Source organism: Panulirus ornatus, chromosome 66, assembly GCF_036320965.1.
Source record: "Panulirus ornatus isolate Po-2019 chromosome 66, ASM3632096v1, whole genome shotgun sequence".
Lineage (NCBI taxonomy): Eukaryota > Metazoa > Arthropoda > Malacostraca > Decapoda > Palinuridae > Panulirus > Panulirus ornatus.
In genome coordinates, this window is record NC_092289.1 from 7,740,055 (window position 1) to 7,759,105 (window position 19,051).

Consider the following 19,051-nt stretch of genomic DNA (forward strand, 5'->3'; position numbering starts at 1 on the left):
TCCCTTTACTTAACAATTTAGTACCTTCTATCAGATTTATTGTGGAAGTGGAAAATAATGGTCTCTTACCATTTTAGAATGCATGAGCCATAGGGCTAGAATCATGATTAAGTTTGGAGTACACAGAAAACCCACCAATGTTTGTTCTTATATTCATTGCTACTCAACCACCAAATTCAAGATTGAATGAGAAAAAGAAGGCAAAGTGCCGTTTTTTGATGTGTTGGTAAGTCGAGAATCTGATCATTTGTCCTTTAAGATTGGCAGGAAGCCTACCAACTCAGAGAACTGTATTCATTATTTCTCAGTATGTGATTCTTCTGTAAAAATGTAGTTATATCTTATGTTTTTAAGAGCACTGCAGATATCTATAGACAAATTACATATTGAATGAAATTATATGAACTACTGAAGTGTGGGTAGTGCCAGGAATGGATGAAGGCAAGCAAGTATGAATATGTATATGCTTATATGGCTGTTTATGTATATATATTTGTGTGTATGTTGATATGTATGTATATGTGCGTGTATGGAGAAAAACTGGAGGAAGTGAAGTGTTTTAGATATCTGGGAGTGGAATTGGCTGCGGATGGAATCATGGAAGCATAACCGAGTTACAGGGAGGGGGAGGGGGCGAAGGTTCTGGGAGCATTGAAGGATGTGTGGAAGGCGAGAACGTTAACTCAGAGAACAAAAATGGATATGTTTGAAAGAATAGTGGTTCCAACAATGTTATATGGTTGTGAGGCATAGGCTATCTATAGATAGGGTTGTGCGGAGGAGGATGGATGTATTGGAAATGAGATGTTTTAGGACAATATGTGGTGTGAGGTGTTTTGATCAAGTAAGTAATGAAAGGGTAAGAGAAAGGTGTGGTAATAAAAAGTATGTGGTTGAGAGAGCAGGAGAGGGGGTATTGAAATGGTTTGGTCACATGGAGAGAATGAGTGAAGTGGGGTTGCCATTTCATGTGTGGCGGGGTGGCGATGGGAATGGATGAGGGTAGCAAGTATGAATATGTACATGTGTATATATGTATATGTCTGTGTATGTATATGTATGTATGCGTTGAAATGTGTATGTGGGTGTGTATGTATATACATGTGTATGTGGGTGAGTTAGGCCATTCTTTTGTCTGTTTCCTTGAGCTACCTTGCCAACCTGGGAGACAGCGACAAAGTATGATAAACATAAATATACTTTTCTTTCATACTATTTGCCATTTCCCGCATTTGCGAGGTAGCGTTAAGAACAGAGGACTGGGCCTTTGAGGGAATATCCTCACATGTACATGTACATACTCATACTTGCTGTCTTCATCCATTTCTGTCGCCACCCCGCCACATGAAATGGCATCACCCACCCCCTGCGTGTGGGAGATACAGCGAGGAAAAGACAACAAAGGCCACATTTGTTCACATTCAGTCTCTAGCTGTCATGTATAATGCATCGAAACCACAGCTCCCTTTCCACATTTAGGCCCCACAGAACTTTCCATGGTTTACCCCAGACACTTCACACAATCTATTGACAGCACGTTGACCCCGGTATACCACATCGTTCCAGTTCACTCTATTCCTTGCACGCCTTTCACCCTCCTACATGTTCAGGCCCCGATCACTCAAAATCTTTTTCACTCCATCTTTTCGCCTCCAGTTTGGTCTCCCACTTCTCCTCGTTCCCTCCACCTCTGACATATATCCTCTTTGTCATCCTTTTTGTCAGTCTTTCCTCACACATTCTCTCCATGTGATCAAACCATTTCAAAACACCCTCTTCTGCTCTCTCAACCACACTCTTTTTTATTACCACCCATCCCTCTTACCCTTTCATTACTCACTCATTCAAACCACCTCTCACCACACATTGTCCTCAAACATCTCATTTCCAACACATCCACCCTCCTCCACAGAACTCTATCAATAGCCCACGCCTCACAACCATATAACATTGTTGGACCCACTATTCCTTCAATCATACCCATTTTTGCTTTCCGAGATAATGTTCTCGCCTTCCACACATTTTCCAGTGCTCCCAGAACTTTTGCCCCCTCCCCCACCCTAGGACTCATTTCTGCTTCTGTGGTTCCATCCGCTGCCAAATCCACTCCCAGATATCTAAAACACTTCACTTCCTCCAGTTTTTCTCCATTCAGTCGTACCTCCCAGTTGACTTGTCCCCCAACCCTACTGTACCTAATAACCTTGCTCTTATTCACGTTTACTCTCAGCTTTCTTCTTTCACACACTTTACCAAACTCAGTCACCAGTTTCTGCAGTTTCTCACCCGAATCAGCCACCAGCGCTTTATCATCAGCGAACAACAACTGACTCACTTCCCAAGCTCTCGCATCCACAACAGACTACATACTTGGCCCTCTCCCCAAAACTCTTGCATTCACCTCCCTAACAATCCCATCCATAAACAAATTAAACAACCATGGAGACATCACGCACCCCTGCCGCAAGCCAACTCACTGAGAACCAATCACTTCCTCTCTTCCTACTGGTACACATGCCTTACATCCTCGATAAAAACTTTTCACTGCTTCTAACAACTTACCTCCCTCACCATATATTATCAATACCTTCCACAGAGCATCTCTGTCAACTCTATCATATCCCTTCTCCAGATCCATAAATGCTACATACAAATCCATTTGCTTTTCTAAGTATTTCACACGTACATTCTTCCAAGCAAACACCTGATCCACACATCCTCTACCACTTTCGAAACCACACTGCTCTTCCCCAGTCTGATGCTCTGTACATGCCTTCACCCTCTCAATCAATACCCTCCCATATAATTTCCCAGTAATACTCAACAAACTTATACCTCTGTAATTTGAGCACTCACTTGTATCCCCTTTGCCTTTGTACAATGGCACTGTGCAAGCATTCTGCCAATCCTCAGGTACCTCACCATGAGTCATACATACATTAAATAACTTTACCACCCAGACAACAATACAGTCACCCCCTTTTTTAATAAATTCCACTGCAATACCATCCAAATCCGCTGCCTTGCTGGCTTTCATCTTCCGCAAAGGTTTTACTACCTCTTGTCAGTTTACCAAATTATTTTCCCTAACCCTCTCACTTTGCACACCACCTCGGTCAAAACACTGTATATCTGCCACTTTATCGTCAAACACATTCAACAAACGTTCAGAATACTCACTCCATCTACTTCGCACATCACCACTACTTGTTATCACCTCCCCATTAGCCCCCTTCACTGAAGTTCCCATTTGTTTCCTTGTCTTACGCTTTTTATTTACCTCCTTCCAAAACATCTTTTTATTCTCCATAAAATTTAATGATACTCTCTCACCCTAACTCTCATTTGCCTTCTTTTTAACCACTTGCACCTTTCTCTTGACCTCCTGCCTGTTTCTTTTATACATCTTCCAGTCATTTGCATTATTTCCTTGAATGCAAGAGTTTTGAAAAGAGGGGCAAGTATGCAGTCAGTTGTGGATGAGAGAGCTTGGGAAGTGAGTCCGTTGTTGTTTGCTGATGATACAGCGCTGGTGGCTGATTCATGTGAGATACTGCTGCAGCTGGTGACTGAGTTTGGTAAAGTGTGTGAAAGAAGAAAGCTGAGAGTAAATGTGAATAAGAGCAAGGTTATTAGGTGCAGTAGGGTTGAGGGACAAGTCAATTGGGAGGTAAGTTTGAATGGAGAAAAATTGGTGGAAGTGAAGTGTTTTAGATATCTGGTAGAGGATTTGGCAGCGGATGGAAACCATGGAAGCAGAAGTGAATCATAGGGTGGGGGAAGGGGCGAAAGTTCTGGGAGCATTGAAGAATGTTTGGAAGTCGAGAACATTATCTCGGAAAGCAAAAATGGGTATGTTTGAAGGAACAGTGGTTCCAACAATGTTATATGGTTGTGAGGTGTGGGCTATGGATAGAGTTGTGTGGAGGAGGGTGGATGTGCTGGAAATGAGATGTTTGAGGACAGTATGTGGTGTGAGGTGGTTTGATAGAGTAAGTAATAATAGGGTAAGAGAGATGTGTGGTAATAAAAAGAGTGTGGTTGAGAGAGCAGAAGAGGGTGTTTTGAAATGGTTTGGTCACATGGAGAGAATGAGTGAGGAAAGATTGACAAAGAGGATATATGTGTCGGAGGTGGAAGGAACGAGGAGAAGTGGAAGACCAAATTGGAGGTGGAAAGTTGGAGTGAAAAAGATTTTGAGTGATCGGGGGGCTGAAGTGATCAGGGCCTGAACATGCAGGAAGGTGAAAGGCGTGGAGGGAATAGAGTGAATTGGAACGATGTGGTATACTAGGGTCGACGTGCTGTCAATGGATTGAACCAGGGCATGTGGAGCCTCTGGGGTGAACCATGGAACGTTCTGTGGGGCCTGGATATGGAAAGGGAGCTGTGGTTTCGGTGCATTATTACATGACAGCTAGAGACTGAGTATGAACGAATGTGGCCTTTGTTGTCTTTTCCTAGCACTACCTCGCGCACATGAGGGGGAGGGGGTTGTTATTTCATGTGTGTGGGGCAGCAATGGGAATGAATAAAGGCAGACATTGTTGGAACCACCATTCCTTCAAACATACCCATTTTTAATTTCCGAGATAATGTTCTCGACTTCCAAACATTCTTCAAGGCTCCCAGAATTTTCGCCCCCTCCCCCACCCTGATTCACTTCTGCTTCCATGGTTCCATCCGCTGCCAGATCCACTCCCAGATATCTAAAACACTTTACTTCCTCCAGTTTTTCTCCGTTCAAACTTACCTCCCAATTGACTTGACCCTCAACCCTACTGTACCTAATAACCTTGCTCTTATTCACATTTACTCTTAACTTTCTTCTTTCAAAAACTTTACGAAACTCAGTCACCAGCTTCTGCAGTTTCTCACATGAATCAGCCACCAGTGCTGTATCATCAGCGAACAACAACTGACTCACTTCCCAAGCTCTCTCATCCAGAACAGACTGCATACGTGCCCCTCTTTCCAAAACTCTTGCATTCACCTCCCTAACAACCCCATCCATAAACAAATTAAACAACCATGGAGACATCACACACCCCTGCCGCAAACCTACATTCACTGAGAACCAATCACTTTCCTCTCTTCCTACACGTACACATACCTTACATCCTCGATAAAAACTTTTCACTGCTTCTAACAACTTGCCTCCCACACCATATATTCTTAATACCTTCCACAGAGCATCTCTATCAACTCTATCATATGCCTTCTCCATATATATATATATTGTTGACTGGTTGGTAAGGTTATTTAATGTATGTATGCCCTCCTTTCACCCTCCTGCATGTTCAGGCCCCGATCACACAAAATCTTTTACACTCCATCTTTCCACCTCTAATTTGGTCTCCCTCTTCTCCTCGTTCCCTCCACCTCCGACACATATATCCTCTTGGTCATTCTTTCCTCACTCATTCTCTCCATGTGACCAAACCATTTCAAAACACCCTCTTCTGCTCTCTCAACCACGCTCTTTTTATTTCCACACATCTCTCTTACCCTTACGTTACTTACTCGATCAAACCACCTCACACCACACATTGTCCTCAAACATCTCATTTCCAGCACATCCATCCTCCTGCGCACAACTCTATCCATAGTCCACGCCTCGCAACCATACAACATTGTTGGAACCACTATTCCTTCAAACATACCCATTTTTGCTTTCCGAGATAATGTTCTCGACTTCCACACATTCTTCAAGGCTCCCAGAATTTTCGCCCCCTCCCCCACCCTATGATCCACTTCCGCTTCCATGGTTCCATCCGCTGCCAGATCCACTCCCAGATATCTAAAACACTTCACTTCCTCCAGTTTTTCTCCATTCAAACTCACCTCCCAATTGAATTGACCCTCAACCCTACTGTACCTAATAACCTTGCTCTTATTCACATTTACTCTTAACTTTCTTCTTTCACACACTTTACCAAACTCAGTCACCAGCTTCTGCAGTTTCTCACATGAATCAGCCACCAGCGCTGTATCATCAGCAAACAACAACTGACTCGCTTCCCAAGCTCTCTCATCCCCAACAGACTTCATACTTGCCCCTCTTTCCAAAACTCTTGCATTCACCTCCCTAACAACCCCATCCATAAACAAATTAAACAATCATGGAAACATCACACACCCCTGCCGCAAACCTACATTCACTGAGAACCAATCACTTTCCTCTCTTCCTACTTGTACACATGCCTTACATCCTCGATAAAAACTTTTCACTGCTTCTAACAACTTGCCTCCCACACCATATATTCTTAATACCTTCCACAGAGCATCTCTTTCAACTCTATCATATGCCTTCTCCAGATCCATAAATGCTACATACAAATCCATTTGCTTTTCTAAGTATTTCTCACATACATTCTTCAAAGCAAACACCTGATCCACACATCCTCTACCACTTCTGAAACCACACTGCTCTTCCCCAATCTGATGCTCTGTACATGCCTTCACCCTCTCAATCAATACCCTCCCATATAATTTGCCAGGAATACTCAACAAACTTATACCTCTGTAATTTGAGCACTCACTCTTATCCCCTTTGCCTTTGTACAATGGCACTATGCACGCATTCCACCAATCCTCAGGCACCTCACCGTGAGTCATACATACATTAAATAACCTTACCAACCAGTCAGCAATACAGTCACCCCCTTTTTTAATAAATTCCACTGCAATACCATCCAAACCTGCTACCTTGCCGGCTTTCATCTTCCGCAAAGCTTTTACTACCTCTTCTCTGTTTACCAAATCATTTTCCCTAACCCTCTCACTTTGCACACCACCTCGACCAAAACACCCTATATCTGCCACTCTATCATCAAACACATTCAACAAACCTTCAAAATACTCACTCCATCTCCTTCTCACATCACCACTACTTGTTATCACCTCCCCATTTGCGCCCTTCACTGAAGTTCCCATTTGCTCCCTTGTCTTACGCACTTTATTTACCTCCTTCCATAACATCTTTTTTTTTAAACTTTAATGACACTCTTATACACATGTATACATAAACGCCCATACAAGTACATATACATATCAACTTAAATATACAAATACACAGACATATATACACTTGCATATGTTCATACTTGCTTGCCTTTATCCATTCCCATTTCCACCCTGCCCCAAAGGAAACAGCATTCCTACCTCCTGCTTTAGCATGGCAGCACTAGGAAAACAGACAAAAAGCCCACATTTATTCACACTCAGTCTCTAGCTGTCATGTGTAGTGCAGTGAAACCACAGCCCCTTATCAACATTCAGACCCCACAAACATTTCCATGGTTTACCCCAGACATTTCACATGCCTTGTTCATTCCATTGACAGCACATCGGCCTTGGTATACCACATCGTTCCAATTCACTCTATTCCTTGCACACCTCTCAACCTCGTTTATGTTTATTCCTTGATTACTCAAAATCTTTTTCACTCCCTCTTGTTTCTCTTCATTCCCTCCACCTTTGACACATGTATCGTCTTTGTCAATATTTTCTCACTCGTTCTCTCCATATGTTCAAACCATTTCAACACACCCTCTTCTGCTCTCTCAACTGCACTCTTTATTTCCACATATCTCTCTTACCCTTTCCTTACTTATTTGTTCAACCACCTTACATTACATATTATCCTGAAACATCCCATTACCAACATATCCATAATACCCCTGGACGTCAGGATTGGAATCACTACCATTTGTGTGGAAGTTTGGAACACGATCAGTTTGCATGTGGAGCCTAGTTGTTAGCATTCCTGGCTCCCACACAAACGGTTGAAATTTGAATCCTGCTGTCAGAGGGCATTATGTGTTTGATGAAAGTGCATGCTCCTTGCATACACACATGCACATGTTGGGATGAAGTAAAGTAGCCAGTAAAAGAGAAAAGAGGCATTTGGGAGATATTTACTGGGAAGGAGTTCAAATGATTTAAGGGATTTTTATAAGTGGCAGCAGGTCAAAAAAGAGCAAGGATTGAACAAGAGGCCAGTGAGAGTTAGGTTGAGCAAGTATTAGTAAACTTTTGGGAGAATAAGATTTTTGGAAGAAGATTGATAATATGCAAAAAAGCATGTGCAATTAGGAACATTAGTGGAGAGGGCAGAAGGGGAAGTGGTAACAATTAGTGATGAAATGAGGAGATGGAGTGAGTAACTTGAAGACTTTTGAATGTGTTTGATGATAGGGTGGCAGATGTAGTTTTTATGGGAGTGTTGATATTCAAAGTGAAAGAGATATGGAGAGTGATTTGGTGGAAAGGAAAGAGGTATTAAAAGGAGTGTGGTTGAGAGAGTTAAAGGGGATGTGGTGCAGGGAGGGAGGGAGACCAAATTGGAGGTGGAAAGATGGAGTGGAAAAGATTTTGTGTGATCGGGGCCTGAACATGCAGGAGGGTGAAAGGAGGGCAAGGAATAGAGTGAATTGGAGCGATGTGGTATACCGGGGTTGACGTGCTGTCAGTGGATTGAATCGGGGCATGTGAAGTGTCTGGGGTAAACCATGGAAAGCTGTGTAGGTATGTATATTTGCGTGTGTGGACGTATGTATATACATGTGTATGGGGTGGGTTGGGCCATTTCTTTCGTCTGTTTCCTTGCGCTACCTCGCAAACGCGGGAGACAGCGACAAAGCAAAAAAAAAAAAAAAAAAAAAAAAATCAGAAATGAAGGGGACAAGGAGAATTGGGAGACAAAATTGGAGATGGAAGAATGGATTGATAAAGATTTGAGTGACTGGGGCCTGAACATGCATGAGGGTGAAAGTCTGCATAGGATAGAGTGAATTGGATTGATGTGGTAAACAGTGATGACTTGATGTCACTGGATTGAATTGTGGCATGTGAGACATCAGGGGTAAACCATGGACAGGTCTGTGAGGCCTGGTTGTGGAATGGGAGCTTTGGTTTCAGTGCTTTACACATGAGAGCTAGAGAATGGATCATGTGGTTGCAGCCTTTCTTCATCTGTTCCTTGTGCTTCCTTACTAACATGGGAAAAGACAATCAAGTATGAAAATATAAAAGAGCACAAAAAGGACTTAGCCTGTACAAGGCTCTTGGTGTTGATGAAATTCCCCGCATGAGCTGAAGATGTTTGCACATGTTTTAGAAAAACCATATGAAATAATGTTTAAAATGTCATTGGAGAGAGGCAAAGTGCCATGGTAATGGAAAAGGGAAAACATTATACCTCTCTTTAAGAAAGGAGACTTGGAACAGTTGCTAAACTGCAGACTGGTCTTATTGATGAGTTTGTTGTATAAGCTTCTGGAATAGATTATTAGAAAGCGAGTTGAAACTTTCTACACTGCACAAATTACCTAAGAAACAGCACTGCTTTAGGGAAAGGAGGATGTGTAATAGAACGTGGGTTTTTACGAGAGCGAGTAATAGAAGTGGATTTTTTCAAGAGAGTGAGCTGTTTGAGACAAATGTAAGGCTGGATGGATTGTTTGTAACTAGACTGCCAGGAAGCATTTGATGCTGTACTGCATGGGAGGTTGATTAAGAAGCTGGAGCACCCGATGGAATTAGAGGGATAAACTCCTTCAGTGGATAGATTGTGGCAGTGGGTGAGAACAAATGATGCATGACAGAGGAGCCTACTCTTTATAAGTCGAGGTGACCAGTGGAGTGCCACAGGGTTCTGTCTTGGGTAGTCTTGGGATTCAAGATTGTCCCCAGCCTTTCACTTGAGTTCCATAGTAGGAGAATAGTTGAGGAGACAAATTGTCTTCTGGCTAGTATGAAAATAGTTTTCAAGTTTATGGATGTGGAAATCTTTCGCAAACTGTTCATATTCTATGTAAGGCCAAAACTAGAGTATGCTTCTTGGGTATGGTCACTGCACCAAAAGAAGCATAATGAGCAGTTAGAGAAGGTAGGCAGGCAACAAAGGTGGTACCAGAATTGAGAGAGATAAGTTACAGGAAAAGGCTGTGGGATTTGGATTGCCCATCTTGGAAGTGAGAAAAGTTAGGGTTGACATGCTCACAGATTTTTTATATAGAAATAGGTCAATAACATGGATAGTGGAAAGTTTTTGTGAGATGTAAGGACAGAGCATCCACGGAATTTAACATCAAACAAAGCAAGAAACTTTAAAGATTAGTTTAAAGTACTTCTGTAGCATAAGATTGGTGGTTGAATGGAAAAAGGAAATTACTGAGGAATTGGGTAATGTAAACCGCATACATAAATTTGTGAATTTGTATTTTAGTAGAGAATGTAGTTAGGGCCCCCAAAGTGTAAAACTTGCTGTTCAGAACAAATAGGTGATTACATATATTTATTAATATTATATGTAATCACTATTTCCCATGTCAATGAAACAAAGAATGGCCCTTCCACTCATGTACACATATATATGTAAACATATAACCAAGGTGACAATTCTCCCATCATATACCCACCTTCATCTGGAAACATTCACATTCTCCAACTAGTCACACACACTTTTTACTACTTGTAGCTTTCCTACAACACAATATATTTGCAACACCTTTCACAGGGCATGTCTAGCTCTCTTTTCGTACACTTTTTCCAGAGCCATGAATGCCACTTATAAGTCCATCTGTTTCTTTGAATATTTTTTGAACACATTCTTCAAAGCAAGCACCTGATCCTCACATCTTTTCCCACTTGAGAGGCCAAAGTTTTCTTCCTTAACCTGATACTCTTCATGTCACCATCTCTGTCCCTAGTCTTCCACAAAACTTAGTACACTTAACAAAATTATACAGCTTTAATGCGAAGCTTCACTATCGTACCCTTTCCCATTATACAATGGCATGATACAGACATTCTGCCAGTACTCTAGACACCTCAACATGAGCAAAACATACAATGAAAATCCTGAGTAACCTGTAAACAACATGGCCTCCCATGTCTTCAGAAATTCAAGTGTAATCCCATCCACTTTTGCTGTTTTGTCACACTTCTTACACAAGGCTTTCATTACATCTCTTCACCAAACCACTTTCCATGACTCATTTCACATGCATACATGTCCAAAATATGAATGACAGTCCTCAGGTACCTTACCATGATCAATACATAGACTGAAAATCTTAACTAATGAGTGAAAACACACTCATCATCTTTTTTAAGAATTTCTCAGCAGTCACATGCACTCCAACTGCTTTGATAATTTCATCATTTGAGAGGCTTTCCTTACCTCTTTTCACCTAAGCACTTTCCAGGACTCATTTTACATTCGTCCATGTCCAAAATATCCTACATCTTCCACCCCATCACCAAACACATTTAACAACTTTTCAGAATACTTACTCCATCTCTTCTGCCTCTTATCTGGATGTTACCACTTCCCATTTTCCCCCCGTCACCAGTGTTCTTCTTTGTTCTCAAGTTTTTCATGTAACATTCCAGAACATTTTCTTGATTCTTCCTAAAGTTTGCTAATCCCCACTCACTCTCTAGCTTAGTTGCCTTCTTTTTCAGTTTTATTACCTTCCTGAACTCCTGCAACATTCTCCTTCATACTCCCGAACAAATGCATTTCCTCTCTTTAAATAACACCCATACACCTCACATTTCTCTTTCACCAGCAACTTAACTTCTTCATCCTACCACTCATTACCTTGTCTCACCTGTCCACTTCTCACCTTCTTCATACTATACACTTCTCTTGCACATGTAAGAAGTGCTTCCCTAAAGGTGAATGCAGCCTGATTCACACCATTTTTTTTTTTTTTTTAATTTAGAAATGATGTTTTGAAGAAAAAACAAGGATGGTATCTTAAGATAGAAATAATTAAGAGAAGCAGGAAGACAAGGTAGATTGTACAGAACATAAGTGTCATGACAAAGAGGTTCAAGAAAATTAAAAGAATGAACTAGCAGTTGGAGGAGCATTTGCAGAAGAAAGTTTCATCCTTTACCAGATTTCTGTATCTTCATGCAATGAAATGGATTTATGCAAAGATGGTAATTTCCTGTTTTTTTCCCTCTCACTTTTTGTTTTGTATCAGGAACAGGATAGGTGGTATGGTTAGTTGAGAATGAATAGCAGGATACTGCTGATTTTAAGATTTGTATTTTTAGAGCAGAATTTTAGAAAGAGGTTTACAGGTTATCATGAAGCTGTATGTGTTTACTACATATGTATCTATTTCTTACAGGGGAGTGATGGCAGAAGGTAATGGCGGTGGTGACCCGGGGTCACAGGTAGATGGCGAGCGAACAGAAGATTACCAGAAATTGATTAATTATGGACTAAATGAGAAAGTTGCAGCAAAACTAGATGAAATCTACAAACAGGGAAAACTGAGACATGAAGTGAGTTACCATTCAGCCTCAATATTTACTCTTATAACTCCTGCTTAACATCATAACAATTTGTTTACTCATGTCTGGAATATCCTGGGATTTGGACTCAAAATTCCAGATTGGAAAGATATATATATATATACATATATGTATATACATACATATATTTAAACTAACTTCCTTAAAAAAGTTTTAGCCATTTCTTGAAATTGATTAATAAAAAGGAAACTACAAACTTGAATATTCACACATAGAAAGAGGTCGTGTATTTGCTCAGGTGGTACCATTGGTTTCCTAGATGAGTAAAGTTTGAATGTTTGTGGTAGTTATAATTGAATACCTACATTCCTGCTCCAGGAACTCCTTTTATGGAGATTCTGCAGCACACTGTAAGCTGGCCATGTCCACCAGGCAGGACCATGGGTCAAGAAGTGTGGTGCTGTATGTTGATGTGTAAGAGGTAAGGAGTAAATGTTCAGTGTCTTAAGATGGAAACTAAATCTTGGACATGACCAGTCTTACAATGCTTTGAATTGGTATCAGTTGTATTTGAAGAGATGAGTTTTGTCATGAATGCAGATGAGAAAGTGTCACCTTTACATGCCTGGGGAGTGTAGTTTTAGAGGGGTGTATATGTAGTTGGGTAGAATTAGGACTGGTTTGGGAGGTCAGTTGTTTAATGCTTGTCAACTCGTTCCTCTGTATATGTGTTTAGTCGGTGCCATGTTGAGTGGGGAAAGGCGGATGTCTGAGTATAGATAGCTAAATTTGAAGACGGGATATGCTTTTGTTTAGTTGATGGTTTGCTGGTTGGTTATGGTGGGGTGTAAGTAGAAGGGATTTAGTTTCATTGCAAAAACTAGGTGTAAAGTGTATTGAAGTGAGATTGAATAGGAGAAATATTTCTTTTGTTGTGATAGTTGAGTGTGTATGGTTATTAGGCTGCTAGTGATTGCTATGAGGGCTTTATTATTTTGTGGATTTCAGTATCATTATACTAACTTTTGCAGGGTTAAGTGGATGAAGTGTTTCTATTGGGCCCCGAGGGACTCTTTTTCTTGTGTGAAAATGGTGCCAGTAAGCAGTCTGTGGTTGTTTAGCTTGTATATGGCCAATATGATGATGTTTAAGGCTTGGAGAGTAAATGTAGTGTATGTCATGAAACATATGGGACCTGGTTGTGGATAGGAGTATGTTGTGTCAATGCATTGTACATACAGTGTCGGCAGAAAGAAATGACACCTACAATGAAAATGAACACTAAATATGGGAAATAGGGAAAATAATTTATCAAATAGTATTTTTATTCATCCTAATACTTTGTGATGTCTCCTCTGAGCTTCTTAACTTCTTCAAGATGGTCTGGCATGTTCCTGGCCAAGGATCTGAAGTATTCTTTGTCAATATTTTTCCACAACTTGGTTATCGCCTCTTTAAGGCGTGGGATGGAAGTCGTCTGGATAAGGGATAAATCATGCTGGATGTGTGCCCAGGCATTCTCAATCGGTTTGAGATCTGGGGAATTTCCTGGCCACTCAAGCACTTCGATGTTTGTGTCTTCCAGCCACTTTTTGACGAGGTCTGAGCCATGACAAGGGGCCCCATCATGCATAAACACGCCTTCAGGCCGATGAATGCCATAGAAATGGTTCATGTGATCCTTCAGCACATCCAAATAATTTGCAGCATGCATTGTCTCATTTTTAGGGAGAAAAAATAAATCCCCAGCTCCATTGGCGCCACAGAAAGTTCCCCAAACCATCACTTAAGGAGTGTTTCACGACTTTTGCGTTGTATCTAGGATGGTAGCGGTTGTAGTTTGGGCTTTGGCGGCAGTGCTTAACACAAACACGTACTGTCTTGAAGGTCGATTCATCGGAGAAACGGGTCTGCATCCATTTCTCTTGGGTCCAGTCTTGGTATTTTCATGCAAACTGAAGTCTGCGGCACTTCATGCCAGTTGTTACAAGTGGCTTCACTGTTGCGTGTCATGATGGGAGGTGGAGGTGATGCTGCAAGCGTTTGCGAATGGTGCGGGTAGCATTGTTTCCTAGCAGCTCAGGGTACACTTTCTTGAGTTCTGAGGATGTAATGAACGGGTTTTTCAACACTTCATGCCATAGGATATTGTCTTGTCTTCTGAGAGGTTTTTCTCGGCCTCCCAGAGCGTGGTTTAGGGGCCGGAACCTGGTTGGGGGCAAGCACCCTGCCGGCAGCGAGAGGCCTCAAGACGGTCGACCGAGAATGTCTAACTTGGGGACAAATATCTTTAATGGGGACGTTTTCCTCCCTCAAAGTGAGGATATGGGACCTCTCCTCCTCTGACGTCATGGTTTGACCCATATTTACTGATGTGAGGCACTGTGGGGAAACGAAATGGTCTTGGGCGGTATCTGGGAGGTAGCACAGGCAGGAGTGCTTAAATGGTATGTCCACACACCGTAGAGTTTTCAGGCAACTGGGGCAGTCAGTCGCCCTGGGCTGTGCTCAAGGCGTGAAAACATGCCAGATGTCACCAGAGAGAGCCACCGCTAACATAAGGTGGTTTGTGGCGGTATTTTTTCAGACATATTTTCCATTGTGTTTCAATGGGATGTGTCATTTCTTTCCGCCGACACTGTATGACAATAGAGAAGGATGTGAGCAAAAGGAGCTTTTATTTTTCTGTTATGGGTGCTATCTCACTAATGTGGGAAAGAGTGAACAAGTGCAAAAAAAAAGTCATGCAAGGAATGGAGTGAATTGGAATAATGTGGTATACTGGGGTTGAGGTGCTCTCAGTAGACTGAACCAGGGCATGTGAAACATCTGGGATAAACCATAGAAAGGTCTGTGGGGCCTGGATGTGGATAGGGAGGTGTGGTTTTGATGCATTACATATGATAGTTAGAGACTGAGTCTGAATGAATGTGGCCTTTTTTGTCTGTTTTCATGGTACTACCTCGCTGATGCAGGGGATGGCGATGTTGTTTCCTGTGAGGCAGAGTGGTGCTGGGAATGGATGAAGGCATGCAAGCATGTGTATATATATATATATATATATATATATATATATATATATATATATATATTATTTAGTTATTATTTATTTTGCTTTGTCGCTGTCTCCCGCGTTAGCGAGGTAGCACAAGGAAACAGACGAAAGAATGGCCCAACCCACCCACATACACATGTATATGCCTACACATCCACACGCAAATATACATACCTATACATCTCAACGTGTAAATATATATACACACACAGACATATACATATATACACATGTACATAATTCATACTGTCTGCCTTTATTCATTCCCATCGCCACCTCGCCACACATGAAATATCAACCCCCCTCCCTCCTCATGTGTGCGAGGTAGCACTAGGAAAAGACAACAAAGGCCCCATTTGTTCACACTCAGTCTCTAGCTGTCATGTATAATGCACCGAAACCACAGCTCTCTTTCCACATCAAGGCCCCACAAAACTTTCCATGGTTTACCCCAGATGCTTCACATGCCCTGCTTCAATCCATTGACAGCATGTCAACCCTGGTATACCACATAGTTCCAATTCACTCTATTCCTTGCAAGCCTTTCACCCTCCTGCATGTTCAGGCCCCGATCACTCAAAACCTTTTCCACTCCATCTTTCCACCTCCAATTTGGTCTCCCACTTCTCCTCGTTCCCTCCACCTCTGACACATATATCCTTTTTGTCAATCTTTCCTCACTCATTCTCTCCATATGACCAAACCATTTCAAAACACCCTCTTCTGCTCTCTCAACCACATTCTTTTTATTACCACGCATCTCTCTTACCCTATTATTACTTAATCAATCAAACCACCTCACACCACATATTGTCCTCAGACATCTTGTTTCCAGCAGATCCACCCTCCTCCGCGCAACTTTATCTATAGTCCACACCTCACAACCATATAAGACTGTTGGAACCACTATTCCTTCAAACATACCCATTTTTGCTTTCCAAGACAACGTTCTCGACTTCCACACATTTTTCAACGCTCCCAGAACTTTTGCCCCCTCCCCCACCCTTTGATTCACTTCTGCTTCCATGGTTCCATCCGCTGCCAAATCCACTCCCAGTTATCTAAAACACTTCACTTCCTCCAGTTTTTTTTCCATCCAGACTTACCTCCCAATTGACTTGTCCCTCAACCCTACTGTACCTAATAACCTTGCCCTTATTCACATTTACTCTCAGCTTTCTTCTTTCACACACTTTACCAAACTCAGTCAACAGCTTCTGCAGTTTCTCACCCGAATCAGCCACCAGCGCTGTATCATCAGCGAACAACAACTGATTCACCTCCCAAACACTCTCATCCACATCAGACTGCATACTTGCCCCACTTTCCAAATCTTGCATTCACCTCCCTAACAACCCCATCCATAAACAAATTAAACAACCATGGAGACATCACACACCCCTGCCGCAAACCAACATTCACCGAGAACCAATAATTTTCCTCTCTTCCTACACATACACATATCCTCAATGAAAACTTTTTACTGCTTCTAACAACTTACCTCCCACACCATATATTCTTAATACCTTCTACAGAGCATCTCTATCATAAGCCTTCTCCAGATCCATAAATGCTACATACAAATCCATTTGCTTTTCTAAGTATTCTCACATACATTTTTCAGAAGAAACACCAGATCCACACATCCTCTACCACTTCTGAAACCACACTACTCTTCCCCAATCTGATGCTCTATATATGCCTTCACCCTCTCAATCAGTACCCTCCCATATAATTTCCCAGGAATACTCAACAAACTTATACCTCTTTAATTTGAGCACTCACACTTATCCCCTTTGCCTTTGTACAATGGCACTATGCAAGCATTCCTCCAATCCTCAGGCACCTCACCATGAGTCATACATACATTAAATAGCCTTACCAACTTGTCAACAATACAGTCACCCCCTTTTTAATAAATTCCACTGCAATACCATCCAAACCTGCTGCCTTGCTGGCTTTCATCTTCCACAAAGCTTTTACTACCTCTTCTCTGTTTACCAACTCTCTCACTGCGCACACCACCTCGACCAAAACACCCTCTATCTGCCACTCTATCATCAAACACATTCACCAAACCTTCAAAATACTCACTCCATCTCCTCCTCACATCACCACTACTTGTTATCACCTCCCCATGAGCCCCCTTCACTGAAGTTCCCATTTGTTCCCTTGTCTTACGCACTTTATTTACCTCCTTCCAAAACATCTTTCTATTCTCTCTAAAATTTAATGATACTCTCTCACCCCAACTCTCATTTGCCCTCTTTTTCACCTCTTGCAACTTTCTCTTGACCTCCTGCTGCTTTCTTTTATACATCTCCCACTCATTTGCATTATTTCCCTGCAAAAATCATCCAAATGCCTCTCTCTTCTCTTTCACTAATAATCTTACTTCTTCATCCCACCACTCACTACCCTCTCTAATCTGCCCACCTCCCAGGCTTCTCATGCCACAAGCATCTTTTGCGCAAGCCATCACTGCTTCCCTAAATACATCCCATTCCTCCTCCACTCCCTTTACGTCCTTTGTTCTCACCTTTTTCCATTCTGTACACAGTCTCTCCTGGTATTTCCTCATACAAGTCTCCTTCCCAAGCTCACTTACTCTCACCCCTCTCTTCACCCCAACATTCTCTCTTCTTTTCTCAAAACCTTTACAAATCTTCACCTTTGACTCCACAAGATAATGATCAGACATCCCTCCAGTTGCACCTCTCAGCACATTAACATCCAAAAGTCTCTTTCGCGCGCCTATCAATTAACACGTAATCCAATAACACTCTCTGGCCATCTTTCCTACTTACATACGTATACTTATGTATTATATTTTTATTTTTGTTTTGTTTTGTCGCTGTCTCCTGTGTTTGCGAGGTAGCGCAAGGAAACAGACGAAAGAAATGGCCCAACCCACCCCCCTACACATGTATATACATACACGTCCACACACGCAAATATACATACCCATACATCTCAATGTACATATATATATATATTAACTCACAGACACATACATATATACCCATGCACACAATTCACACAGTCTGCCTTTATTCATTCCCATCGCCACCTCGCCACACATGGAATAACATCCCCCTTCTCCCCTCATGTGTGCAAGGTAGCGCAAGGAAAAGACAACAAAGGCCCGATTCATTCACACTCAGTCTCTAGCTGTCATGCAATAATGCCCGCAACCACAGCTCCCTTTCCACATCCAGGCCCCACACAACTTTCCATGGTTTACCCCAGACGCTTCTTATACCCTGATTCAATCCATTGACAGCACGTCGACCCCGGTATACCACATTGATCCAATTCATTCTATTCCTTGCCCGCCTTTCACCCTCCTGCATGTTCAGGCCCCGATCGCTCAAAATCTTTTTCACTCCATCTTTCCACCTCCAATTTGGTCTCCCACTTCTCCTCGTTCCCTCCACCTCCGACACATATATCCTCTTGGTCAATCTTTCCCACTCATTCTCTCCATGTGCCCAGACCATTTCAAAACACCCTCCTCTGCTCTCTCAACCACACTCTTTTTATTTCCACACATCTCTCTTACCCTTACATTACTTACTCGATCAAACCACCTCACACCACACATTGTCCTCAAACATCTCATTTCCAGCACATCCACCCTCCTGCGCACAACTCTATCCATAGCCCACGCCTCACAACCATACAACATTGTTGGAACCTCTATTCCTTCAAACATAG

The 19,051-nt window shown here is 42.0% G+C and overlaps 1 protein-coding gene across 22 annotated transcripts in view; it reads left to right on the top strand.

Annotated features, from left to right (window-relative positions):
- Window positions 1-19,051, top strand: part of LOC139746769 (heterogeneous nuclear ribonucleoprotein R-like) — a 559,781-nt gene that overhangs the window by 112,006 nt on the left and 428,724 nt on the right. For all 22 annotated transcript variants that reach the window (XM_071658282.1, XM_071658287.1, XM_071658290.1 and 19 more), the window contains one exon: window positions 12,153-12,309. In XM_071658282.1, coding sequence (XP_071514383.1) covers window positions 12,153-12,309 — 157 coding nt within the window. The remainder of the gene's footprint in view (window positions 1-12,152; window positions 12,310-19,051) is intronic.